At 42.2% G+C, this 27,679-nt stretch overlaps 1 protein-coding gene across 1 annotated transcript in view; it reads left to right on the top strand.

Moving 5' to 3' along the window:
- The first annotated feature begins 1,213 nt into the window (after positions 1 to 1,213).
- ANO10 (anoctamin 10) overlaps positions 1,214 to 27,679 on the top strand; it is a 134,064-nt gene continuing 107,598 nt past the window's right edge. Inside the window, exons 1-4 of the mRNA XM_077491475.1 lie at positions 1,214 to 1,350; positions 10,816 to 10,969; positions 22,256 to 22,438; positions 24,951 to 25,082. Coding sequence (XP_077347601.1) covers positions 10,828 to 10,969; positions 22,256 to 22,438; positions 24,951 to 25,082 — 457 coding nt within the window. The 5' untranslated portion in view covers positions 1,214 to 1,350; positions 10,816 to 10,827. The remainder of the gene's footprint in view (positions 1,351 to 10,815; positions 10,970 to 22,255; positions 22,439 to 24,950; positions 25,083 to 27,679) is intronic.

A 27,679-nucleotide genomic window follows, 5' to 3' on the forward strand; every position in this document is an offset into this window, starting at 1 on the left:
AAGTGTACTGCGGAGCGCTATTTACGAGCACCGATACGCGGCTGCAGAGATCGGGAAATGTCTTGCTGCCTGTGATTAAGCGCTGTGCAGTGCCATCTTCCTGGTGGGCTCTGCACATGCTGTTTGCAAACACAAGCTCATCCTTATTGATGAGGTTTAGAAGAGAGGGTTTTGACGAGAGTGTTGTAGTAGGTTTGTTTAGCAGTGTTGAGGCAGGAGTTGTATTTGAGAAGGGCAGATCTGTAGAGGGTAAAGTCTTGCAGGGATTTAGATTTACTCCATGCTCGCTCAAGAGCAACATGGTCCCACCCTCACATCAGAGCCCCTCATATATCAGGATCCCCATCAGAAGTGATTAGCAGCTGATTTGAATCCTCAGTCTGTGCACTCAGGAGTAAGGATGAGCTCAGAGCTGCACGTGCAGAGCCACCAGGAAGTTGGCACTGCACTGCGCTAATCACAGGCAGTGAATCATTTTCTGATCTCTGCAGCCGCACATCAGGGCAATGTCTCACTGCTTGCGATTAGCGCAGTGCCGACTTCCTGGCGGGCTCTGCACGTGGGCTGTGTGAACACGCCGGAGCTCATCCTTACTCAGGAGATCTGAATGTCATCCCTGACCCTAGCTGCAGGCCAGATAAAATCTTGTAGTGGACCACAGGCTGTATTGTGGAGACTAGGGATGAGCTCCGGCGTGTTCCCATACTCCACGTGCAGAGCCCGCCAGGAAGTCGCTAATCACAGGTAGTAAGACATTGCCCGATCTCTGCAGCCGCGCATCGGGGCAATGTCTCACTGCCTGTGATTAGCGCAGCACTGCGCCGACTTCCTTGCGAGCTCTGCACATGGAGTATGCGAACACGCCGGAGCTCATCCTTATTGGAGACCCCTGACTTATGCAGATCTACAGAATTCAAATAATGTGCTATGAATAAGTCCTAAATGCGCTTTTAAAATGCATGAAAACCTAGAAATGCGTGCAGTAATGTGCACAGACGTGGAAAGGCCTTTGGTCACTCAGAGATATCTCCTAATATTCCACATTCTTGGCATATCTCTGTTATCAGGAATCAATGGTGATCTCCAGCCCTCACACATCTCACACTTATACTGGCTTTGCTGTAAAATTATAGCAGCTTGACTGACTGCACTGCTGCAGTCACCACCATACATAGAGGACATCCTATCGTACTATTCTACTCTATGACACATTCAATCCTCTGCTTCCTGAGACACACACACACAGAGTACAGCCGGCCCCGCCCACCCCAGGAGCTGGTCACATGACAGTGACATAGGGAAGGTCCTGGAGCAGAGTTGTAGAGGGAGGTGCAGTCTGCAGAAGGGGAAGTAAGTATGTTATCAGGGGGAACTCTGATCGCTCTGTCATTGATACATATCATCAGCATGTCATGTCTGCCTGTACTTATATTACATCCTCAGTGTCACTCCTCATTCTTCTAGGTCTAGGAGCTGCTGTACAGCCCAGTCCTGGCACTGTCCATACACAGAGGAATGGAATATTATGTGTGCATTTATTATACACATGTGATGTTTATGTTGTTTTTACTGCTCTGTGTCATCTGTACTTATAAGTGATCTGTGTATGTTCTGTATGAGAGAATAGCATGCAACTCTTTGTATGTTACATATAGACACCAGCTAGGCATGTTCACCAGTGTAACTGATAGGAGGGATGGGTTCACTGGAGTGCTGGGCTCAAGTAGGATCCTTGTATGGAACAGTCAGGACATATGTTCTGTCTGTAGTCTAAATGCAAAAATAAATTGCGTGCTTCTAGTAAATCTGCACTTTAAAGCCGTATTAAACCCAAAACAAAGATGTAATATATTGCAGCTTACCAATCCTTAAAGTGTAACTCCACTTTTGTAAAAAAAAAAAAATAAAATCCCTCTGGGTGACAAGGATTTCAACAAACTTTGTTGCAGATTCCTAGCGTTTTGTTATTCTGAAGAAATAGCTGTTTATCTGTGTTCATGTGCAATGTCTATCTGAATTGTAGCGATTTTCTAATGATTAATCAGCTGCTGCACTTGCAAGATTCTAATGAGGAATGTTGCAGGGTCTGCATTAGAGGTGCACCGAATGGAAATTTTGTTGCCGAAAAAACGAAAATGACATTTAAAAAAAAAAAAAAAGTATTATATTTGAATTTTTAATTTAATATTGTGAATGTGAATTTATTTTCGGCCACCTTTTAAATTCTATGTGTGTCTTCACACTGGTCAGTCGCGCTTCCGTTGTGGTGCTAAAAGTCCTGCTTACTGCATTTTTGGTCAGTTAAAGAACCGCAGCAAAATGCACCTCTCCATTGCAAACGCATCAATAATGCACCTGTGTTACATCTTATATATTTATTTATTTTTTGCAGGTTTTTTGAATCATGTGACCTATGAAAAACACTCCATTAAGGCTGGTTCACACCACTAAAACATACTCCAGATCTGTTCCGTATAAGTTTCTGCATGCGCATTTTTGACATGTTCCAGTGCATTATTGATGCGTTTCCAGATGCCTTTTTTCACTGTACTGGGGTCAGGTGGGTTTCAGTGTATTCTGGTGCGTTTTTGATGCGTTTTACTGCATTCCAGTACAATTTAGTGCAGGAAAAATGCAGCACGTTCTACTTTAATTTTCTGGAACTGGAATGCCCTGGAACTGACTGCACTGTTGTGAACTATGCCATTGGAAACCATATAATCTACTATCCATTAGGGTTGCACCAATACCACTTTTTTTTTCCATGTACTTGCCGATACCGATTATCGATACTTTAAAAAAAAATGTTTTTATGTCAAGTGACAGTTTTCAAAGCACAATACAGATACACAATACAATACAGGCAGTGGTGGCTGCCACTGATAGGTGGCACTGATATGCACCACTGATAGGTGGCACCGATATGTGGCACTGACTTGCAGTACCGATAGGTGCACTGACTTATGGGCACTGATGGCTGGCACTTATAGGTGGCATTTATGGGCACTGATAGGTGGCACTGACTGATGGCTGGCACTTATGAGCACTTATAGGTGGCATTTATGGGCACTGATCAGTGGCACTGGTATGTGGCACTGACTGATGGGCACTGATAGGTGGCAATGATAGGTAGGCAGTGGCATGAATAATTGCTGGCAACCTGGCAATAAAAAAATGTAATTGATGCTATAAAGAGAGTAACTATACAAGAGCCCATCTTAATACACCCTGTACTCGGCCTCAGTAAGCCTAGTCAGAATGCAGCAGCGGTCATTTTGTTACACCCAGCCCATATAATTAGTGAACTATATGGGCTGGGTGTAACAAGATGTCCGCCGCTACCTTGTGACTGCAGGCTACTGAGGCTGAGTTCGGGGTTTACCAAGATGGGCGTTGCCGTGTACAGTCTCTGACGGCCCGGACACCGATGTACACGGCTGCAAGTGACGCACACCCCTGCCCACAGGCTTACCTTTGAAGCTCCGCTGCACTGCAAGAACTCTGACTGTGCCATAATCCACCACGCCTTCTCTCACCCACTCTGCCTGCCCACTGACTTCCGGTATCGGGTGAAGCATCGGGAGCATTTGCCCGAGTACAAGTACTCAGGCAAATACTCAGTATCGGTATTGGTGCAACCCTACTATCCATGCCTTTTTGATGCAGAAAAAATGAAAACCGCACTGGACTGCATGTAATGTGAACTGACCCAAATCACGGCAAAATTGCGCAGGTTTCTGCGGCCATTATTGCACCTTTTTTTCTTTATTAGCAAAACGCAGAAAACACCATTTTGGTGCATCTCTAGTCTGCATCCCTTAAAGCAGGGGTGTCAAACTGGCAGTCCTTCAGCTGTTGCAGAGCCACAAGTCCCATCATGCCCTTACCTGTGAGAGTCATGCTTGTAACTGTCAGGCTTGCGATTCCTCATGGGGACTTTTAGTTTCGCAACGCCTGTCCCATAACCGGTTCCCGACCAGCGCAAGACGATGTACGTCGACAGAATGGCACGGGCAGGCATATTGGCGTACAGGTACGTCCAATATTCAATGCCGCCCTGCCATCGGGAGCGCGCTGCCGGCGGCACGCTTCCGCGCTGGTCGGGACCCCGGTCGCGGGACCCGTGGACTCGATCGCCGCGGGCATCCCCGCGATCGTCTCACGGGACGGCTGAATGGAGGAAATGCCGTGTAAACAGCATTTCTCCATTTTGCCTAGCAACTAGTGACGCTGATCTCTGCTCCATGTGATTGGAGCAGAGATCAGTGTTCACTAAATGAAAGCCCAACCCCCCCACAGTTAGTAATACACCCCTAGGAACACTTAACCCCTACACTGCCACCCACTGGTTAACCCCTTCACTGCCAATGTCATTTACACAGGAATCACTGCATTTATATAGCAGTGATTACTGTATAAATGACAGTGGTCCCAAAAATGTGTCAAAAATGTCCGATGGGTCCCCAACAATGTCGCAGTCACAATAAAAATCACTGATCGCCGCCATTACTAGTAAAAAAATAAATAATAAAAAATTATTAATTAAAATGCTATAAAACTATCTCTATTTTGTAAACGCTATAACTTTTGCGCAAACCAATCAATAATCGCTTATTGCGATTTTTTTTTATTTATTTTTTTACCAAAAATATGTAGAAGAATACGTATCGGCCTAAACTGAGGGAAAAAAAATGTTTTTTTATATATTTTTGGGGGATATTTATTATAACAAAAAGTAAAAAATAATGCGTTTTTTTTCAAAATTGTCGCTCTATTTTTGTTTATAGCACAAAAAATAAAAACCGCAGAGGTGATCAAATACCGCCAAAAGAAAGCTCTATTTGTGGGAAAAAAAGGACGTCAATTTTGTTTGGGAGCCACGTCGCACGACCGCGCAATTGTCAGTTAAAGCGACGCAGTGCCGAATCGCAAAAAGTGGTCTGGTCTTTGACCAGCAAAATGGTCCGGTCTGTAAGTGGTTAAAGGGTAACGCCACTTAAGTGGGGGGAAAAAAAATGGCAAATAAAAAAATAAAATAAATAAATAATAATATAGTGAATACAATTGTGACACAAGTCATGTTGTATTTGAATGTTATTAAAAATGATCTTTCTTTTTCAATCTCTTGTAATATTATATAAAACGCAATGCAATATGGTTACTTGGAGGCGTTCTGTACACAGATGGTGTACGGGACGCCCCCCAAATATGTAATTTGCTGCTTGTGTGATTGGCTTACTGATTTTCCCAGAAGTCTGCCCTAAGCCCTCGTTCACATTGACTGCGACTTCATCTGAAAATGCACCGTTTCAAAGCCGCATGCCAGTGTGACTTTGGGTGCGACTTAGAAGACATCTGTGCAGCTTTATGCACAGATGTCTATGCAAGTCGCACCTGAAATTAACAAAAGTAATGCAGAAATCAAATCAAATCAGTGTGGCACCGCAAAGTCAGTGTCGCACTGAGTTGAACAGTGCGATTGCTGGCAATAGGATGTGACTTGTCATGCGATTTGACCTGTCAAATCGCATGACTAGTTGCTCCAGTGTGAATGAGGGCTTTGATACAAATCAGATTTTTTAGCATCCCCTGCAACAAAATTTTTTATTTTTTTTGGTGAGATACTCTAAAAAGGGAAATCACATCTAAAGGGATGCAGACTCTGTAAGTTTCATGTCATGCAGGTGCAGCAGCTGATTGATAATCATAAAATAACTCCCATACAGATTCATTTTGCACATGGACACAGACAAACCGCTATTTCTTCAGAATAACAAAAGGTAGGAATCTGCAACAAAGTTTGTAAAATCCTTGTAATGTACATAGATCACCCAGAGGGGAATGTATGTTTGTTTTTTTTCTCCAAAAAAAGGGAATTACTTATTAAGGCCCCGTTCACATCTGGCGATTTGGGATTGTGAGGAGAATCACCGTAATTCCAAAACACACCATGTGTGTTCGAGTGGCATTCATTTTTAATAGCATCTCAAACGTGGTGTGATTTATTTATTTATTTTTTTCCACGTGAAGCTTGTCACCTAAAAAGGAGCAGGAGCTTCTTTTTGGCGATGCGTGTTGCCACTATTACAGTGCAGTTTGGAATAGCAGTGATTCAGCCTACAATCCCAAATAGCCAGAAGTGAATGGAGCCTTAAGCCTCGTACACACGATCGGACTTTCCACAGAAAAAACTTCAGACTTTTGGCCGGAAGGGTGTTGGCCAGGAACTTGTCTTGCATACAAACGGTACACAATTGTCGGCCAAGGAACATAGTGACGTACTACAAGGGATTTCAGCTCTTAAGCGCCACCCTTTGGATACCTTCTGCTAATGTTATGTTTAGTGAGCATTGATTCCAAGCATGCGTGTTTTGTACTTTGGACTTTTGTCTGATGGACTTGTGTACACACGATCAGAAAATCTGACAGGCCGTTGTCTGGAAAATTTCTAAGCCTGCCATCCAACATTTGTCCATGGAAAATCCGACAACAATTGTCCGATGGAGCATACAAACGGTTGGATTTTAGACCAACTGTCGGAAAATCCGATCACGTGTATGAAGCTTTGGACGTGATTTTTGTTTGAGAGTATCTCACCAAAAATGCAGATTTATGGGAAAATCAGTGAGCCAATCACACAAGCAGGAAATTCCATATCTGGGGGGTGTTATGTTCACCATCTGTGTACAGAACTGCTCTAGGTAGCCATATTGCATTTTACAGAAAATTACAGCGGCTGCAGATTGATAAGGAAATTTAATTTTTATTAACATTCAATTTCAATATGACATGTGTCTCAATTGTATACTCTATATTATTTATTAATTTTATTTTCTATTCCCCCCCCCCCCCTAAAAGTGGAGTTACTCTTTAACTGTGATGGGTGGTATAATCCCTGCTGCAGCCATGGCATGTGCACTCTCCTCTACAGCTAAAGGAGGTAGCAATTGGGAGGGCAACTGTGGGGTTTTACCACCCTTCAACTACTAGTGTGAACAAGTCCTAATGCAGCCACCACTTTAGTAACCTGCACTAGATTAAAATTTGGGTTTTATATTGCTTTAACCACTTGCCATCAAATCACATATGTCATTTGACTACCGGAGTGATGCCTGCAGCTGCAGCACTTATAACGATTGAAAGCGCAATTTAAAAAAAATCAAAAGTATTAAAAAAATGCAGATCTTGGCATTTCTTTGAATGCTTTCAAATGCAATGGAGGAAATTTAGGGTCCATAAAGTGTACCTGTCACATGCCTATTGCTGTCACAAGGATGTTTACATCCCCAGACCCCCCCCCCCCCCCCCATGCTAGCGCACAAAGGGGAGCTTGTGCGTCGGTCACGCACGCAAACCGCGATCGTCCCACACATGTGAGGTATCGCCGCGAACGTCAGATCATGGGCAGTAATTCTAGCATAAGACCTCCTCTCTCTACATCTCAAGTGGTGATCTGTAAAGGCTTTTAAAGAGTTGCCTATGGATAGTTTACAATGTTTTGGCATGCGCAATTTTCAAGTGTGACATGTTTGGTATTTATTTACTTGGTGTGACATCATCTTTTATATTTTATAAAAAAATTGGGATATGTATTTTATTTTATTTATTTTTTTGCACAAAAATTTAAAAAAGTGTATTTTTTTTTACAAAAATTGCGTTTTGAAAAACCACTGAGAAAATACTGTGTAACATAAAAAAAATTGCAAAGCCCAACAATTTATTCTCTAGGACCTCTGCTTTAAAAAAATATATAATGTTTTGGGGTTCTGATTAATTTTCTAGCAAAACAAAAAACAAAAACAGATTTTCAAATGTAAACAAAGTACCAGAAAATGCCCGGTCTTCAAGTGGTTAAATATATACATTTATATATACAGCTATATACATTTCCTTATTTGCTTCTTTTTGGTCTGTTAAATATATTATTGAAAGCATTTTATTCTAGTCAGCAAAAGTAGCTGTTCATCCAGACAGAAATCTGATCACTTCCTATGCTCTCTTCCATCAGTTAGCATTGGTCTCTATCTCTGTGGACAACAAAATGTAGTCCTAACACAGCGTTGTATAGTACTTTGTCCCATCTTCCTAGGTGCCCTAGAACACTAGCTGCGATGTCAGACAATACATGGCCACCTGGCACGGGTTTACTAGGGAGCGCCTGTTTCTGGCTTCCAATGCTTGCGCCATCACCAGGAATGCAGAGGAAGGTGAGGCTGAGACACGTCACCTTCCTCTGCAGGGTGTCACCAGGACCGAACCTGAGGGAAATCTCTCCAGTGATGACACATGCAATCATGAACATCTGATAGCTGCAGAAGGACAGAAAGTATAACAAACCTCCCCAACAGGGATACAGCCAGCAGTAAAAAAAAAAAAACATGCAAAGGTTCTAACACAGAGGTCAGCTATTTTTTTCCACGTTAAAAGTTATTTACAAGCATTAGACAACCAGCATGCCTATGAACAATAGAGCACCATAGACCTCAGATCAACCCCAGTTCCTATGCTGCAGACGTGAGATCACTCCCAATTCGTTCACTATCAGAAACACCGTTTTTTTTCTACTTGGAAGATGAGGGGAGGTGGCTGGGCTTGTCCGCGTTCAGGTCCACAGATGGGCCTACGCTAGTACTGTGAGGAGGGCCAGCACTTGAATATCGGTGAGTTTAGGCAAGTGTATCGGAACCTTCATGGAGGCGGGTGGGCCGCTGGTGCAGAGGGACAGGCCAGGTTTTGTGGTTGACAGCTTTGTGAGCAATCGATTACAGTATTTGTATGGAGCAGGGCTCTTTGGGGGGCCTGCCGTGTTTATGATCTCTTGGGTGCCACTGAAAATAATATTGCATGGCTGCCCTGACACATGAACCTTAGGTTGCCTATCCCGGTTTGAAACCTTCCCTGTCCAAAAAAAAAAAAAAAAAAAAACTTCAGGGAAACCTGGAAGATGAAAAAGATTAAACCCGGATAATTCAGAGTATGAGTTTGAGTAAAAAAAAATATAACTTCAAGAACCAATGTGTGTTGTTTTTTTTTTTTTTTTTTTTCCTTAACCACTTGTCCAGTACGTCGCTGGACTTTGAGTGGTTATACTGGGATGATACTTGCAGCTGCAGGCATCTTCCCAGTATTGTTTTTGCTCAGTTTTTTTTCTCTTGGGCCTCTGCTTTAAAAATTTTTTAAAGCAAAGTTACACCCAAAAGTGGAACTTCCACTTTAAGCACTCCTCGCCCTCTTGCGTCATAAAATGTAAATTTTTTTATGGGGGAGTGGGTACCTTCTTTTTAGAGGCAATTCCTGTTTCACTTCCTCCTTATGCTTTTCAGCCACCTAGGCGACTCCTCCTTTCCCCCTAGGCGGCCCCTCCCTCCCTGCAATCTTCTGGGACACGTCACAGGTCCCAGAAGATTGCCTGGCCAATAGCAGAGCACAGCTCGACTCGCACATGCATGCCTGGCCATGAAGCCGTAAGCTGTCACGGCCGGGTGCCCACCGTTGCTATGATGGCGCCGGGAAGGGGGAGAGGAGCGAGGCTTTCGGCGGCCTCATCGCTGGACATTGGGACAGGTAAGTGTAGCTGCTGACTTTTAAAAAAAACTAAAAAATAGGTGGAACGTCTGCTTTAAATGTTTGGGGCTTCTAAATAATTTTCCAACTAAAATGCTAATCTTTACACGTAAATAAAAAGTGTTAGAAAGTGCTTGGTCTTTTAAGTGGTTATTCAGTTCTGAGGGTAGCCTCTGCTGATTTATTTTTCATCATGCTGTATTTAAAGAGGAATTAAACCCTGTTGGGTTTTACTTTCTCTTTTTCCCCCCCTAAGAAGTAAAAGCATAATGGGCTAGTATGCATTGCATACTAGCCCATTATGTGCCACTTACCTGCAATCGAAGCCCGCGCTGTCCCTGCTGGTGGCTGCATCCATCTTCGCCCCTCTTTCTGGGGCTGGCCAGAGCCGCGCGCAAGTGCCGTCAGTCATGGCACTTGCTAGTGAAGAAACGGCACAGAGGGTCATTTCTTCACAGCACATGCACCAATGACATCATTGGCGCACTACAAGGTAAATCTTTTCTAAACTGCGCACATATAGGACATATTTACAGTACCTATAGTTAAGGCTTACCTATGGGTACAACTTCCGCATTGCGGGTATACAACCACTTTAAATTGAACAGGTTAGTGGCAGGTTTACTTTAGAACTGTGCACTTTATACATTTTGGCTTATTATATGTTGTGCCAGAGTTGTCCTTTAAAAGAGAAGTGCGCGAATGTAAAACAATACATCGAAATACTCACCTAGATGTCTGCATCTGTCCCCCGCCAGCTCTACAAAGAGAACTATGAGATCAAAGATTGCTGATTGCTCAGGACTCTGCTCCAAGCACAGAGCAGTGACTGTCAGTGACCGTCTCTCTGCTCTACCCCTCCAGCACTCACTGGAGTGTTTGGACTGTGGAGAGGGCGGGAGTGGCTGGCTCAGGCTCTCAGTGGCTTGCCGAGAGGCTGAGCCAGCTGCTGGGGGCGGATCCCAACATTTAATGTCAGGATACCTGCAGAGCTTGAACCGGCTCTGTTGTCAGCCGATGGCAGACTTTAGCCTGCTTCCGGGTGAATTTGGTAAACAAGCTTTGGCCATACTTCTCCTTTTTAAAGTGGGAAACTACAAATACTGTTTGTATTGTACCAATTTGGAAAGATTGATTAATATTTTGATGTGTAGACCTTTATGACACAGCAGTGTTATAGCTTTTTTTTTAACTGCAATTTATTTATTCGCAGCCTGACTCTAACAGCAGTTGTCCTTTTTTAATGCACAGATCTCTGCAAAAATGTTAAGAGGCTCTTTCAAAAGTGGGCCTCATTCAGAGCCTGAATTCAAACCATTAGTTGTGATAGAGCTCGCCAAGAATGCCAAACCAGAAGCAAGAGAATGGCTTGTATCAAAAATCTCAGCCCACAAGAGGGATGGAGGTATGTACGTTTATTATCAGTAATATTATGGGGAAATGTAAAAGCCCTTTTTTTTTTTTTTTTTGGCGTATAAGGCCCCTTTCACACGAGACGGATCAGTAATGATCCGCCCCGTGATGATCCGCTTGCTCAGCGGGGATCGCTCCGTTGTCCCCGCTGAGCTAGCGGTGGACAGGGCAGTCTCTACAAACTGTGCAGGGACCGCCCTGTCAGCTCTCCGCTCTCCTCTATGGGGGATCGGATGAGCACGGACCGTCTGTCCGTGTTCATCCACTCTGCAGATGGATAGAAAAATAGGATTTTCCTCCGTCTGCAGAATCGGACCATTGCGGAGGCGGACAATAGCGGGTGTCTGCGGATGTTCATCTGCAGACACCCGCTATCCCATAGGAATGCATGTATGTCCGTATTTCATCCGCAAACGGATGGATGAAATACGGCCATACTGTCCGCATGTGTGAAAGGGGCCTTACAGGTGTTTTTGTGAGTGTATTGAGGTGAGCAGTTCTATAGGAAACCCTCTCCCTTTGAAATCCTATGGGGCCAAAAATGCATGAATATGCACAGAAAAAAAAAAATGTTAATGTACTTTTTTGAGTAGAGCAACCGAGCATACCAGTGTGAACAGGGGCAATTAGAAAGCATGGGATTCTACATGTAGAGCCAAGTCCGGTCTAGGGAAACGAGCAGAAAAATCTGCATGTGCAAAGTATGGATAGTAAGTGGGTGTCGGAGGCGTATTTACTGCACCAAGAAAGGGTTTTCAGTATCTCAAAGAGCACCATTCAACTTTGTGTTGATCGGCCCTCAAAAATCCAATAAAACTGAAAAATTTACCAATATATACCATCTGTAATTGTGTAAACTACATATATACAATGCATCCGGAAAGTATTCACGTCACTTCACTTTTTCCACGTGTTGTGTTATAGCCTTATTCCAAAATGGATTAAATTCATTATTTTCCTCAAAATTGTACAAACAATACACCATAATGACAACATGAAAAATTGGGTTCAAGTCTGGGCTCTGGCTGGGCCACTCAAGGACATTCAGAGTTTTCACATAGCCACTCCTTTTGTTATCTTGGCTGTGTGCTTAGGGTTGTTGTCCTGTTGGAAGATGAACCTTCGCCCCAGTCTGAGGTCCAGAGCGCTCTGGATTAGGTTTTCATCAAGGGTGTCTCTGTACATTGCTGCATTCATCTTTCCCTCGATCCTGACTAGTCTCCCAGTTCCTGCCGCTGAAAAACATCCTCACAGCATGATGCTTCCACCACCATGCTTCACTGTAGGGATGGTATTGGCCAGGTGGTGAGCGGTGCCTGGTTTCTTCCAGACAGACGCCATCCAGGCCAAAGAGTTCAATCTTTGTTTCATCAGATTAGAGAATTTTGTTTCTCATGGTCTGAGAGTCCTTCACGTGCCTTTTGGCAAACTCCAGGCAGGCTGTCATGTGCCTTTTTACTGAGAAGTGGCTTCCATTTGCCCCCTCTACCATACAGGCCTGACTGGTGGAGTGCTGCAGAGATGGTTGTTCTTTTGGAAGGTTCTCCTCTCTCCACAGAGAAATGCTGTTGCTCTGTCAGAGTTACCATCTGTAACTTCCCTGACTAAGGGCCTTCTCCCCAGATCGCTCAATTTGGCCAAGCGGCCTGCTCTAGAAAGAGTCCTGTTCCAAATGTCTTTCATTTACGGATGATACAGGTGGACTCCAATCAAGTTGTAGAAACATTTCAAGGATGATCATTGGAAGTAGGGTGCACCTGAGCTAAATTTTGAGTGTCATGGCAAAGGCTGTGAATACTTATGTACATGGGATTATTTTTAAGACCTCTTTCACATGAACGATCTGTTCAGGTCCGCCTGTCAGTTTTTTTTTAGGCAGACCTGAACGGATGCTCCATAGACCTCTATGGAGCATCGGATGTCATCTGTGACATGTCCTCTGACATCCGACCCGCTCCGATTCGAAAAAGTGTGACGGAGGAAAAACCTACTTTTCCATCCGTGATCGGATCGGGTTCTCTGTGGTCCGTGTGAAAGAGGCCTTATTTATATTTTATAAATTTGCAAAGATTTCAAACAAAATTCTTTCATGTTGTCATTATGGGGTATTTTTTGTAAAATTTTGAGGAAAATAATAAATGTAATCAATTTTCGAATATGGCTGTAACATAACAAAATGTGGAAAAAGTGAAACGCTGTCAATACTTTCCAGATGAGATATATATATATATATATAATTATAGAGTGTGTGTGTGTATATAATAAATACATATGCATACACAGAAATTTATCAACTGTCCAAGTTCATAAATATTCCTGGAATCCTCTCCTTTAGTGAATATTAATATTGCCTTGTGCTCTTTCACAGTGAAAAGATATTTCCGATCGCCGATCTGTGCGTTTATGTGACCTCCCACCGCTCTCCTCCCAGATCTAAGGGCTACAGCAGGAGGGTCTGAGATCCCCTTCTGATGTCAGCTGGGAGGTCATGTGTCTGCTGTGCTGTCCGCTCAGCCCCTCCCGCTGTAGCCTTTAGTTCAGGTGACCTCACAGAGGCATTCTGAAAGAAGGTATTTAGCAGCGTCATTTTAAACAAACATTTACACTGTCGTATACCTTGGTATAACAGAGGGGCTAACAGTAATCCTATTCTGACTTTATTGCCAGCTGCTAATAGCAGCAGGATGGGAGAGGCAGGGAAGAGAACGCTTACACACAGGAGCTGAAAGGCAGGGAGGGAGGGGGAGAGAGGAGAGACTGCGTGATGACTGAGGCAAGTAAACTGACCACAGTATCATGGATCAGCAGCCATGGTTACCGTGGTCAGTTTACAGAGGGGGACACAGGAACGGGCAGGATCAACCAGGTTTTTTACAGCTTAAAAAGGGGCAGATTAGACGGCACAGGCACTATGCTGTTTGACCTGCTTTCAAGTAACGGGACCTCTTTAAACCTGGTTCACACAATGAGAACATGATTTATTTATTTATTTATTTATTTTTTGCATGCTTGTCTCATATCGAAAACCAATAGGTTACTAAAGTTCCAAAAATTCTTGTAAGACAGAATACAACTTCAGAAGTGATATAATCGATTGTATTGTAATGTATTCTTTAGTTTCTGAGCATGTGTGGTCTTGGTCTTCCGATTTTATTTTTTCAGACAAACATTGTACCGCTTAACCACTTAACCGTCAAATGACGGAGGAGCGGTGGGCTCTCGTTCTGGAACAACGCCCGAGAACGGCCGCTCTTGTGCGACCCTGATCTGGTTAAAGAGCTGATGACGCGGCTCTTTAACCATGTGATCGGCTGTGTCCAATCACAGGTGGTCACATGTAAATGCGGAAGTGCCATTTATCGACTCTCCTTGCCTCACACTGACAGAATGTGTGCCGAGGAGAGCCAATCAGCGGCATCTCAGGACAGGTAATCGGGGCACTGATCATCAGTGCTCTGATTACAGTAAAGCCCCAGCAGTGCCCATCAGTGGCACCAATCAGTGCCCTTTAGTGATGCCTCATCAGTGCCATCTCATCAGCACACATCGGGGAAGGAGAAAGTCTACTTATTTACAAAATATACTGACAGACTAAGAAAAAAAACGAACAAAATTTTCGGTCTTTTTTTTTTTTTTTTTATACCCAGCAGTGATTAAATACCACCATGAGAAAGCTCTACTTGTGTGGAAAAAAATTAAAATTTCATTTGGGTAGAATGTTGCATGACCGTGCAATTGTCACTCAAAGTGTGAGAGCGCTGAAAATTGGCCTGGGCAGAAAGGGGGTGAAAGTGCCCAGTAGGCAGGTGGTTAAAAGAAAATGTGTTTGTTCTGGTATCATAGGAGAAATGTTTTCATGTTTGTTCTTTGCGATCGTTCATGCAAAATGATCCAATCGGCTCTCGAAAGCTGTGTACTAATGATCAGATTATCAGACGATTGCTTTGAAAAATAAAAAATGTGCATTTCATTTTTTTTTGTTAAGAAGTGAACTTATACTTTTAACACGATCATACCACTGTTTAAAAAAAGAAAAAGCACACGTCAGGCTTTATACCGTGGCCCACATTTTAATAATGAGTCCCAGTATGGAGTAACTCTGTGGAGTATAACAAAAGTGGACAGCGATATCTATTTTAAATTGGCTGCTTAGTTTGCTGAATTACTGTATGTCCTATTCAACTGCCACTTCAGACAAATAGAATAGATTTCAGGCTTTTTTTCAGGCTTTTTTTTCCCAGTTATTTTTTTTTTTTTTTATAAATTGAAATCAATACAAGAAGAGAAAAACATTATATATGAAGCAATAACAGTTCGCTTTGAATATCATGTTTTCAGGCTTTTTTTTTATCTTGTATTGCATATCAGAACTGCTGATTTATTTATTTATGTTTGGGCAAGTTACCACAACACCATTATCCTGTAGTTAATAAGCTCAAAGATACAACTATGTTGGTGTCCCTTTTTTTACATTGTATTTTTTTAAATGTAACTGCCTGCTCCCAAACTGCCATTTGACGTAAAACACATAGCCAAGTATTATCCTCCACAATTGTTTTTTATTGCATTAAAAAAAGAAAACAAATAACATTAGACATGCTATCTGCCAATAGAACTTAACCAAAAAGTGTATTCTATGCATCCAAAAATATAGAACATATAACAAATCAAATCATTATTATTCAAGCAAAAAATAAAATGAAAGCATCATGCATGTGTCCTGGTTCTGAATATAGAGGGTCAACAATGCCAAGAGTTGGTGAAAGCAGGGGTCCGTCATCCAGAGATAATTCCGAAAAACATCTGGATTATTCTTCTGGAGCTCCCGCAGCAAAGGCATGTGAGATCAATGAATTTTTGTGACTCTACATTTGTGGAAAGGGTCAGGGATTTTTTTTTTTTTTAAAACCCAAAGCGGTGTTTTTTATTTTTTTTGGTTCAAAAGACTTCACTGGAGAAGCTGCAGAAAAGCGTGTAGTGCGTTTTTAGCAGCAATTTGTGTTTTGAAAAAAATCTGCCCAACAATAAATTCCCCCCCCCCCCTTCAAAAATAATATAGCATAAAGCACACAAGACACATATTGTGGTAAAAAAAAAAACGCGGAAAGCACAGCAAAAAGTACTGCAGAAATGCTCAAAAGCAACATACATAGATGTGACTCGCCTATGCATGCGTTCCAGTAATGGCTGTATGGCATTTCTCACGGTGATAACAATTTGACATGTCTATGCTTTGTGCATCAACATGGCCTCTTGCAGTCTCTGGCAGGTGACCGTATGACAGGGTGACCATTCACAAGAACATTTGGGAGACACCGAAAGTGCAGCTCCCCACTGTACATAGCAAACCATAGAGAGCTTCTGTAATAAAAATGTAATGTTTATGTGAAAATAAAAGTAAAAAAAAAATAAAGGGGCCTGGAATTTATTCTTTAGGATATGTGCATACTGTACTGATGTATAAATATTAGACTTTCCTGGCAGAAAGAACATGAGGGTGGGCTGTATGCTTACACACGTGTTATCTTAGCTTTATTTTAATCAAGTGATTGTGGCGTATGCGCTTATGTGTGCGTATTTGCGCATGTGTTTGTAAAAAATACTGACCTTCAACGTCGGTTTCTGTTTTTTATTTTTTTATAATTTTTTTATTTTTTTACTGGTCTACATGCAACGAATGTTTACACACCTTCGTTTACATCAGTAAAGATGCCTGTATACATAAAAATGGTGCTTTTTTCAGGCAGCAGTATGCAAGAGGCAATAAATATTGGAGCTCATTATTCCTCAGTTTATGACCCCATACACACTATTACATTTTCTGCAGATTTCAGTCGTCCGAAAATATGATCTTGTGTACGAGGCCTTGGACCCCATACACACTATTCGTTTTTCTGCAGATTTTTGTCTTCAGATTTACCAAAACCATGTAGTACAAGGGCGTGCCTGATTGCATACAAATCGAAACTCTTAAGGTTTGACTTCCATATATGGTTTTTGTAAATCTGAAGACAAAATTCTGCAGAAAATCGAGTAGTGTATGGGGTCTAAAGCCTCGTACACAAGATCAGATTTTCGGACCAAATGTCAGTTTTTTGCTAGCCTCATGTGGAAAAAGGTTACTCACAATACGAATTTTTTTTCGCATGACAGAATACAACGTCAGACGTGACATAACGTGTTGACTAGTTTTGTATGTATTCTTTCGTATCTGAGCATGCGTAGTCTTGCTCTTATGATTTATTTTTTTCCGGACAAAAAGCGCACTGATGAAACGAAAATTGGACGTTGCGTTCACATCCGACAAAAATTTTTTATTCTGCAGTTCCAGCTTTTGTCGGTAGAAAAAGCGAAACTCGCTGTCGAAAGCACCGTACTAAGGATCCAAAAATTGTCAGACAGCTCGTCGTATGAATTTTTCCATCCGATTTTCGTATTGTGTGTATGGGCCTTTAGTCTGTGTGACGCACACCCAGCACTCTACTGCAGAAGGCCTCCTTTCATTGACGGTGAATGGATACTGTCGTTTTAGTGGTAAACGTCTGTATAGATCTATGTAGCTCAGCATAAACTTCTTCTAGAGTGTATCTAAGAAAATCACACCAAACGCTTCCTTTAGGCACTCATGCATACAAGGCTTTTCTTTGTTACTTGTTTTGTATTTCCCATTGCTGTGTATGCCAGCAAGAACAAATGTCTGAGTTGGCCATTCTCTTCATAATATGTAGAGCTGAATGGGCTGTGTCTAGGGTGTTGTCCTTTTGGTGAAGACAAAAATAGCATAAAAGGAATCTAAAGCTGTTCAGCAGGCTCTGTCTGGGAGGAGTAGTGAAATGTTCTAATTAAACTGTCCTTTTATACTGCTGATACAGATCAGGCCTGTAGATCAGTTTTGGTGATGTCTCTATGTTGCACCCACTATTTATTTCTCATCATAAGGCCCCTTTCACATGGCAGCTTTGTTGTGGCTTATCGATGCCTGCGGTAAGAATCTGGATTCTTGCTGCAGGAATGACCGGGTTATGTGTATTTAGCATTGGCCACTCAGCCCATTTAAAGTGGTTGTAAACCCTTACAAACCACTTTGACCTACAGGTAAGCCTAGATTAAGGCTTACCTGTAGGTCCAAGAAATGTCTCTTAAACCTACATGGTTTAGGAGATATATGCCAAAATACAGGCACCGCTGTCTACGACGCATGCGCCGTAGACAGCGTCGCACTGAGCGCGCCGCTGTCAACGGCGATATGCCGCGAGTGGTGGCTCCCGTGCGCATGCGCGGGAGTGACGTCATTGCGGCTTCGTCGAATGACAGCGGCGGAGCTGCGAGACCCCACTGAGAAGATGGATGCTCCGGACTATAGGGGACAGCGGTGTCTTTGCTGGCTCCTGTGTCAGGTAAGTGACACATAATGGACTACTATGCGATGCATAGTAGTCCATTATGCTTTACCTTTGCAGGGAATGAAAGAGGAAGTAAACTCATAAGGGTTTACTTCCTCTTTAAAGGAATAGGAGGCTGACACGGCAAGCAGCTTGCTATGGGGGCACCCGAGCCGAGCCACAGCTCCCTGTGTCCATTCAGACACGGATCCATGGCCCAGCTCCCATTAGCTCTTCATTGGCTGGCTGACTGACTGGCGCTGTGCTGCTGTCTCAGCCAATGAGGAGGGAGTCCCGGGCAGCCGAGACACTCCTGCAACATTGCTGGATCTAGACTGACTTCAGGTACGTATTAAGGGGGCTGCTGTACACAGAAGGCTTTTTATCTTAACCACATGCCGACCGGGCCATAGCTAAAAGACATCTACAGCACGGTCGGCTTATTCTGGGTGGATGTCTGTGGGATGTCCTCACAGAATCACGCTCCTGCGCGCCCCCTGGGGCACGCACGTGGGAACATCTGTGACCGCCGGGTCTGGGGGAACCCAGCGGATCATGGTAAACAGCCATTGATAGCAGCCGTGACGGAGCGCTCAAATGACTGAGCAATCACTTGTAAACAAACCGGCGTCATGAAGCCGGTTCCTCCCTTTTCTGTACCGATTGGTACAGTGTGAGAGGGGAGAGATCGTTCGCAGCACTGTGGGCACTACAGATCCAGCCCACAGCGCTGCTCTTTGCCCATATTCTGGCAGTACTATGTAATACTCTACAATACATTTTAACAGAAACAAAGAATTATTTATTTATTTTACCGAATTTTCAGTGTTTTTTGATTTATAGCGCAAAAAAAAAAAACCAGCAGTGATTAAATACAACCAAAAGAAAACTCTATTTGTGTGATGAAAAGGACAAACATTTCATAAGGGTAAAGTGTTGCATGACTGAGTAAGTCCTCAAAGTGTGAGGGCACCGAAAGCTGAAAATTGGTCTGGTTAGGAAGGGGGTTTAAGTGCCCAGTGGTCAAGTGGTTAATGCATAGAATGCATTAAGATTAAAAAAAAAACCTTCTGCCTTTTACAAATCACTTTAACATTTGATTTTGGAACAAATAGACTTTACGGAGCGAAAACCACTTTTACTGTTAGAAATTCATGCATTTTAGAAAAAAACTTCCATCCTGCTCCTTCGAATTTTCTCATCACTGTCTCGTCAACGAATGTCAATTTGATACCATTCGTGTTTAGAAAAACACGTTCTTAAAACAAAAAATGTCAAACAAAATTCTAGTAGTGTATAACCACTTAATGACCGTGATTGGTCAAAGTGATTACATGGTAAAGAGGGGTCTAATCACAGCTTATCTGTACCATGTTATAAGCTGTGGCCACTCACAGCTAATCTCAATAGTAAATACTGAATGAATAGTTTTCAATAAGAAAAAATTATTGCTTATAACATCAAAATTCATTGTTATAAGCAATCGTAGTTTGTAGAAAATAAAAATAAAAAATCATGATTACCTCCCCAGAGTAGTTTAGTGTTGCTATGGTAACACTGTATTGTTTTGGTCACAGTATGCAAAGAAAATAAATTTTAAAGTAAGAGAATAATAAATATTTACAAAACCATCAAATGGTTTTTTTTTTTTTTTTTTTTTTTTTTTTTTATACTGTCACCAGTGTCCCTGATCACCGCCACACCAGTTATGGTGACAGTATGTGTGGAAAAAAAAAGCTGCTTTTTTTTTTTTTTTTTTTTTTTTTTTTTATTTCTTTATTTTCCAAAAATTGTCACAAATTACAATTTCCAAAAAGTCACCATGCCTCTTACTAAATACCTTGGACTTTCTACTTTTCAAAAGAGGTCAATTGGGGGATATTTGTACTGCCCTGGCATTTTCTGGTCTCAAGAAATGAGGCCGTCAGTACATCAGGATTGATACATTTTCAGACATATACACCTTAGTCCTGCCGACTAAATAATATACATTAACCACTTCAATACAGGGCTTTTAAACACCCTTCCTGCCTAGGCCAATTTTCAGCTTTCAGCACTGTCGCTGTTTAAATGACAATTGCGCGGCCATGCTACCCTACACCCAAACAGAATTTTTATCATTTTGTTCCCACAGATAGAGCTTTATTTTGGTGGTATTTGATCACCTCTGCGATTTATTTTTTATTTTTTGCTAAACAAATAAAAAAAAAAGACATAAAATTTGGAAATAAAAAAATTGTTTTTGTTATAAAATTTTGTAAATAAGTTTACTCCTTCACTGATGGGCACTGATAAGGTGGCACTGACAGGCACTGATAAGGCGGCACCGATGAGGTGGCACTGATGGGCACTGGTAGGCGGCACTGATGGGTGACACTGATATGCAGCACTGATGGGCATTGATAGGCGGCACTTATGGGTAGCACTGATGGGCACTGATAGGCGACACTGGGCACTGAGGCTGCACTGATGGCTACTCATGGGTGGCACTGATGCATGGCACTGATGGGTACTGATATGCGGCACAGATAGATGGCAATGATGGGTATCCCTGATGGCACTGGCAGGCATTGGGGATGGGCACTGGCAGCTGTCTTGGCATGGATTGGCATTTCCCTGGTGGTCTAGGGGGGCATACCTGGTGGTCCAGTGTGGTGGCATCCCTTGTGGTCCTGGTGGCATCCTGGTGGTCCTGGGTGGGCATCCGAGGGGGGGCTGCGCTGATACACAGCATAGACACCCATGTCCGGAGAGCAGCTGATCGGCTCTCCTTTCACGTCAGATGCGAGTGAGGAAAAGCCGATCAACGGCTCTTCCTTTTTACATTGTGATCAGCCAGGCGCGCAAGAGCGGTCGTTCTGTGGGGCTGTCATATGCCGTCCGCCCAGAACGAGAGCCGCAAGAGGTTAATTTGGGTTATTTTTCACCAAAGAAATGTAGCAGAACACAGTTTGGCCTAAATTTATGTATTAAGATTATTTATTTGCTACGTTTTTATAACAGAAATTAAGAATAACACGCTTCCCCCCCCCCCCCCCCCCCAAGATTTTCAATCCTTTTTGTTTATTTAACAAAACAAAAAAAAACTCAGTGGTGATTAAGTATCACCAAAAGAAAGCTCTATTTGTGTAAAAATGTTTTTATAAAAATGTCATATGGGTACAGTGTTTGTATGACTGCGCAATTTTCATTCGAACTGCGACAGCGCTGTATGCTGAAAATTGGCCTGGGAAGGAAAGGGGTTTAAAGTGCCCGGTATTGAAATGGTTAATAGTAGGACCTCGAGCTACACAGACACTCACAATTGACAAATCTAATTTAGCTAAATGATTGGAGGAGGTACACTGCCCTCTAAAAAAATAAATAAAATAAAATAAATAAAAAAAGACAATAACTACGTGTGTTTCTGAAAATGTACTGTGACTGACTGCAACATGTACATTTCTCTAAAAAACTGGAAGAAGCCAATACTCCTACATGGAATTTGCTGATTCTGTTGTTAGTATGCCAGTATTATGGACCTGGAAAAAGATGGCATCTCCAACCCACAACTAGTTCAGGATGACAATGCATTTTTGTGGCAGTTGGTATTGTAAGCTTCATCTTTTGGTGGATCCTAACCCTTTAATGGGTTCTTTATGGCTAAAAAGTTTATGTAGCTGGGCATTTTCCCATGACTGTGTGCAGTGAGTGAGAGAGGAGTATAAATGCCTTTTACATTATCCTCCAGATGTGAGTGTTGACAGACATCAGAAAAATAGTACTTTGTTTCCAATAAAATCAGTGGCAACTGTATGTACATATTAAATATAGAACTGTATTAATAAGTGTCTTCATGTTTGGAGTCTGTGAATTATGTAGCAGATGTATGAAGGATGGTGTTATGCTTCTTTCAGGCTCACAACTTTTGGTAAAACCAGAGGTAATATCAGAAGAGAAGGGGTACATCTATGTCGTAGGCGCATCTACAAAGCGGCTTCTGATTGGAGCAGAGGCAGCAGGTTTTGTGAAGGAGAGCTTGGATGGCACTATGAGACCTTTTTTGTACACCAACCGGATGGACTTCAAAAATTTTGACAGTAAGATTTGGATTATTGCCTATTTTGAGGTGCATTATGATGATTAACACATTTCTGTTTTCTGTGTTATTACTACAATAAAGATTTGAATTTTGTTTTTCAATGCTGGATTCTGCTTTATTACCAGTAATACTGGGCTTGCTGTGAGGTTTCTGCAAAAGCCCCAAGCAGAATACAGTGCCTCATTGCAGCGTGGATACCCATTCGGCTGTACTCTCATTTAGCCCAGCACCATCTACAGTCTTTCCTTGACCAAGGTAGAAAAGTTGCCACTCAACCCTATCCAGTCTATGTGGTTAAAGGAGAAGTACAGCCCAAGCTTGTTTGGCTGGGCTTCTCCTATGGATCGCAGGAGTGCAGTTTTTGTACTCCTGTGACCCATTTTTAGCAGAGAGCAGGCTGAAGTCCACTCACTGCTGACCTCACGGAAGTCGGTCCAGGCAGGGCTTCATCATGACCACAGATTTGGGTTCTGCCAGATACCTGAGACGTCAACCGGCTCAGCCTCTCAGCGAGCTGCTGGGAGGCTGAGCCGACCACCCCGTCCCCTCCACAGCCCAGAGTTCAATTGAGCGAGGCGGGAGATGAGCAGAGAGCTGTGATTGACAGGCTGCAGATCTCTGCTCACAGAGCTGTGAGAACCGATCGATTGGCGGTGTTCAATCACTTAGCTCTCAGTGTAGAGGTGAGGAAGGAATGATGCTGCATCCACCTATTGATTCTTAAGAAAACAAAACCCAAGCTTCTCTTTTAACATGTATAAATTGGCCTCAGCCTTGCACCACTCCACACACCATCTCTTCTGACATGTTTCGCCCCACCCAATGGGGCTTAGTCATAGAGGTCGTTGGGTGGGGCAAAACATGTCAGAGGACATGACGTGTGTAGTGCAAGGCTAAGGCCAACTTTTATATGTGTTGTAAAGCCTCAAGGTTTTTCACCTTAATGCATTCTATGCATTAAGGTGAAAAACCTTCTGCACTGCAGCTGCCCCCAGACTCACCCTTTTCTTACCTGAGCCTGATCCGATCCAGCAATGTACACGAGCGCTGCAGCTCCAGCAAACGTTTCTCTCCTCATTGGACAGATTGATAGCAGCAGGAGCCATTGGCACCTGCTGCTGTCAATCAAATTCAGTGACATGGAAGCAGGGGATGGAGCCAAGTCCCGCTGTCTGTGTCAATGGACGCACCAGCGGGACTCGGCAGCGAGCCCGTACAGTGCCTCCAGGCAAAGCGGCTTTCCATGGGGGCACCCGATGAAGAGGAGGGGCATGGAGCACCGGCGGGGGGGACCCTAGAAGAAGAGGATCGGGGCTGCTCTTTGCAAAACGATTACAAAGAGCAGCTAAGTATGGCATGTTTGTTATTTTTATGAAAAAATACATTTTACTTTGTAGCGTATAATATCTCAGGGCACTTGTATAAATTCTAAGCCCTTATAACTGCACAGCAAGCAAGTTCTGAATATTGTGGTTTGGTAGTCAGTAAAGTAGTGAAGTAATAATACAACCCCAATTGCAAAAAAAAGTTGTGACACTATGTAAAATCTACATAAAAACAGAATGCAATAATTTGCAAATCTCTTGAACCTATATTTTAGTCACGATAGAAAATAAAAATAGAAAACATGAAATGTTTAAACTGAGAAAATGTACAATTTTAAGAAAAGAAAAAGACCGTTTTGAAATTGGTGGCAGCAACACTTCTCAAAAAAGCTGTGATAGATTCCTTTGCCTCCTTATCTTGCAGTAATAATACTGATTGTTTCCACAGGAACAGTCTAATTTTCTCATGTGTTGTACTATATTGCAAATTCAAAGACATTTTGGCCTTTCTTTCTTTCTTTCTTTCTTTCTTTCTTTCTTTCTTTCTTTCTTTCTAAGGCAGTAAAGTGAAGCTTTTTATCTGTTTAACCACTTGCAGACCGCTTCACACCAATATACATCGGCACAATGGCAGCTTTGTTTTTTCACTTGAATTTCCATAATGTTTATTTTGGAATTTATGATGGTACTTTTTTTTTTTTTTTTTTTAATCTTATTCAACCATGGTGTTCTGCTTGGCAACCTTCTTTGTAGGACAGGTAACCAGTAAAAAAATGTTAGTGTTGTCTATGGGGATTTTTAAGGAACAAATATTGGCACCATTCCACGCAAAAAATTTCTGAGCAAATACTGTGTGAGATAAAAAGTTGCAACAAGGACCAATTTTTTTTTTCCCCTAGGGTCTCTGCTAATATATATATATATATATATATATATATATATATATATATATATATATATATATATATATATATATATAAATGTTTTGGGGTTTCTGAGTAATTTTTTAGTAAAAAAAAAAAAAAAAGATTTTTTTACATGTAGGCGAGAAGTGTCATAACTGGCCTGGGTGGCAAGTGGTTAAACAAAGATTGAAGGTAAACTACAGCACCTTTTATGTTCAATGTTCCGTTCAAATGTATATCGCACATATTTTCTAATCATAAAGTGACTTTTTTTATACAGATGGAGAAGATTTTTTAACAATGGGTGAATGTCAGTACATCATTAAACACGAGCTGGACAATCTTAGAGCTCAAGATGAGACTTCAATTCCAGGTTACTCACAGGCCAAGCTTTACCCTGGGAAATCGATAGGTAAGAGTATTTTTATTAGACTTTTCAGTGTGATGGATCATGAAACCTTAGAAATACTTTGCTGCCTGCAAAAAATAAAATGATTATCTAAAACCCAATTTTTTCATTTTTTATAGACTAGGGGAGGCTTGGAACCGCTGTCAATTTTCAATCCGCTGCGCTGTAATTTTCTGTAAAATGCAATGCAAAATGGTTAAGTGGTAATTCAGTGATTAAGGCTGGGTTCACACTGCTGCGGGGGGAGATCCGGATGTGATTCGCACAGCAAATCACATCCGATCTCCGTAGCACTGCGAGTTCAGCCATACAGATAGTATGGCTGAACTCGCAGCTGTCCCGCAGCAAACTCGCACAGGACCCTTTTTTGGGTCCGCAACGGAATCGGATCGCATGGGGGTTCACACCATGCGATCCGATTCCTGTGCGAGTCGGCAGATCGCACTGCGATATGCCGACGGATCTGGGGGTGTCATTAACATAACATTGACACCCCCAGCCGTCCGCATAGGGCAGTGTGAACTGCCGGCGGGAGGTGAGCGATGCGGGAAAACGCCGCGGATTCGCGGCGTTCCCGCATCGCAATAGTGTGAACCTAGCCTAATAGTGAATATTGAAAAGCGATATATATGAATATAAAATTGGGTAATGGTATTTTATAATAAAAGTATATAAATGTCTCTAGTAGTGAAAAGGTGCAATCTTGAATACATACAAAAGTTCTAAAGTGTAGAAAAGAATTCCAGCAAAATTGAATATTCCAAAGCTTTTTCACTGCCACTAAGGGATTAGAAATCATCCATGTAATGATCACTCTGTAAGTGGGAACTCTTACCAGAAGATGTGGACCGCCTGTAATAGCGAGGTCGTAAGTGCTTACAGATATAGCCTTCTGCGGGGTCAGATGGTTAGCCTCATCTCCAGAGCTCACTGGCAGTCAAGGACAGGCATCAGCGAAATCCAGCTAGTACCCAACTCTCATCCGGAAATCTTGATGGATCAGATGTCTCGGAGCATATGGAAAGTACAAGGCTCCAATACTGTGTTATCATTTAAAAGGTTTCTTTTATTGTTAAAAACAAAAATCTGTAATTACACAGCATAAAAAGTCTTGTGGATAAAAAAATGTTTTGCTGGCAAAACAAAATACAAATCAACCGCACTTCCGGGGTCTCATGGGGCGCTGATGCTTGTGCTTGACTGTCAGTGAACTCTGGAGATGAGGCTAACCATCTGACCCTGCAGAGGGCTATACATGGAAGCGCTTATGACCTTGCTATTACAGGAGGTCCACATCTTCTGGTAAGAGTTCCCACTTACAGAGTGATCATTACACTGATAATTTCTATTCCCTTGGTGCCAGTGGAAAAGCTTTGCAATATTCCATTTTGCTGGAACTTTTTTCTACACTTCAGAACTTTTGTGTGTATTCAAGATTTCACCTTTTCTCTACTAGGAGATATTTATATACTTTTATTATCAATACAATTACCCAGTTTTATATTCATATATCTCACCTTTCAATATTCACTATTAATCACTGAATTACTACTTGGATATGTTTTGTGGTTTATTTTGAGTAAGCGCAGCTTTTTGCATTTTTATTTTCTCTTCACTATGATGATATGTTGTTTTGTCACTGCTGTTCGCATAGTTTCATCATCTAGCGCGGTATACCTTTTTTTTTTTATTGAAATTAACAGACAGCAGCTGATATTTAATAAACGGGTGCTCCCTGACTTTCAATAAACGGGTACTTCCCTGCTTGGGAATCCAGCACTGTCATCACTGGGGCCAGTTCTTCACCTGTCTTCAGGTCCCGCGGCTGCCATCTTGAGTCTGGGTGTGACTTCCTACTGGCTTGAGGGGACCCGCAGCCTCCTGGGACACATCTCTGGTGGTTGTGCGCAGGGCGGGGAGGGGGGAGTCAGACTTTCTGCTATGATTGCCTAGGTGATCCAAACAGAAGTGGGAGCGGGTACCTATCAAAACGAGGCACCCAATTAAATCTTTCCATTAATGGTGGTGGGATGGAGAGAGGAGTACAATGAGCAGAACCTTTGATTTTATGTGAATTTTTGTTGAGCTATAAAAACAGGTGGCAAGAATGTGTTTTCTCTGTAGTGCTAAGAGATTATCTGGAGAACAACCAAATGTCATAGGTGCAGTCAGGCTGGCTAAACTGTTTATGGCTGTGGAACTCCACCGTGTAATATTTGATAGCGTTTATAGTCATGATTGTAAACTGCATCCATCAAGCTTCTCACCCCATAGAAATCCAATTCTAAAATTTTTTTGGGGGAATCTTTGCCTCTAGTTAATTTCTAGTCACAGTGGGGATAATTTGCTAAAGGCAAAAAGGCTTTACAGGCATACCCCACTTTTAAGTACGCAATGGGGTTTATTTACTAAAGCTAGAAAGTGCAAAATCAGGCTCACTTCTGCATAGAAACCAATGAGCTTCCAGGTTATATACCGTAACCAAAGCTTAATTGAACAAGCTGGGGTTAGAAGTTTTTTGGTTTTTATGCAGAAGTGAGTATGATTTTGCTATGATTGCCTAGGCGATCCAAACAGAAGTGGGAGTGGGTACCTATCAA

This window comes from Lithobates pipiens, unplaced genomic scaffold (genome assembly GCF_037356315.1).
Source record: "Lithobates pipiens isolate NorthernLeopardFrog02 unplaced genomic scaffold, aLitPip1_a1.2 Scaffold_19, whole genome shotgun sequence".
Taxonomy (NCBI): domain Eukaryota; kingdom Metazoa; phylum Chordata; class Amphibia; order Anura; family Ranidae; genus Lithobates; species Lithobates pipiens.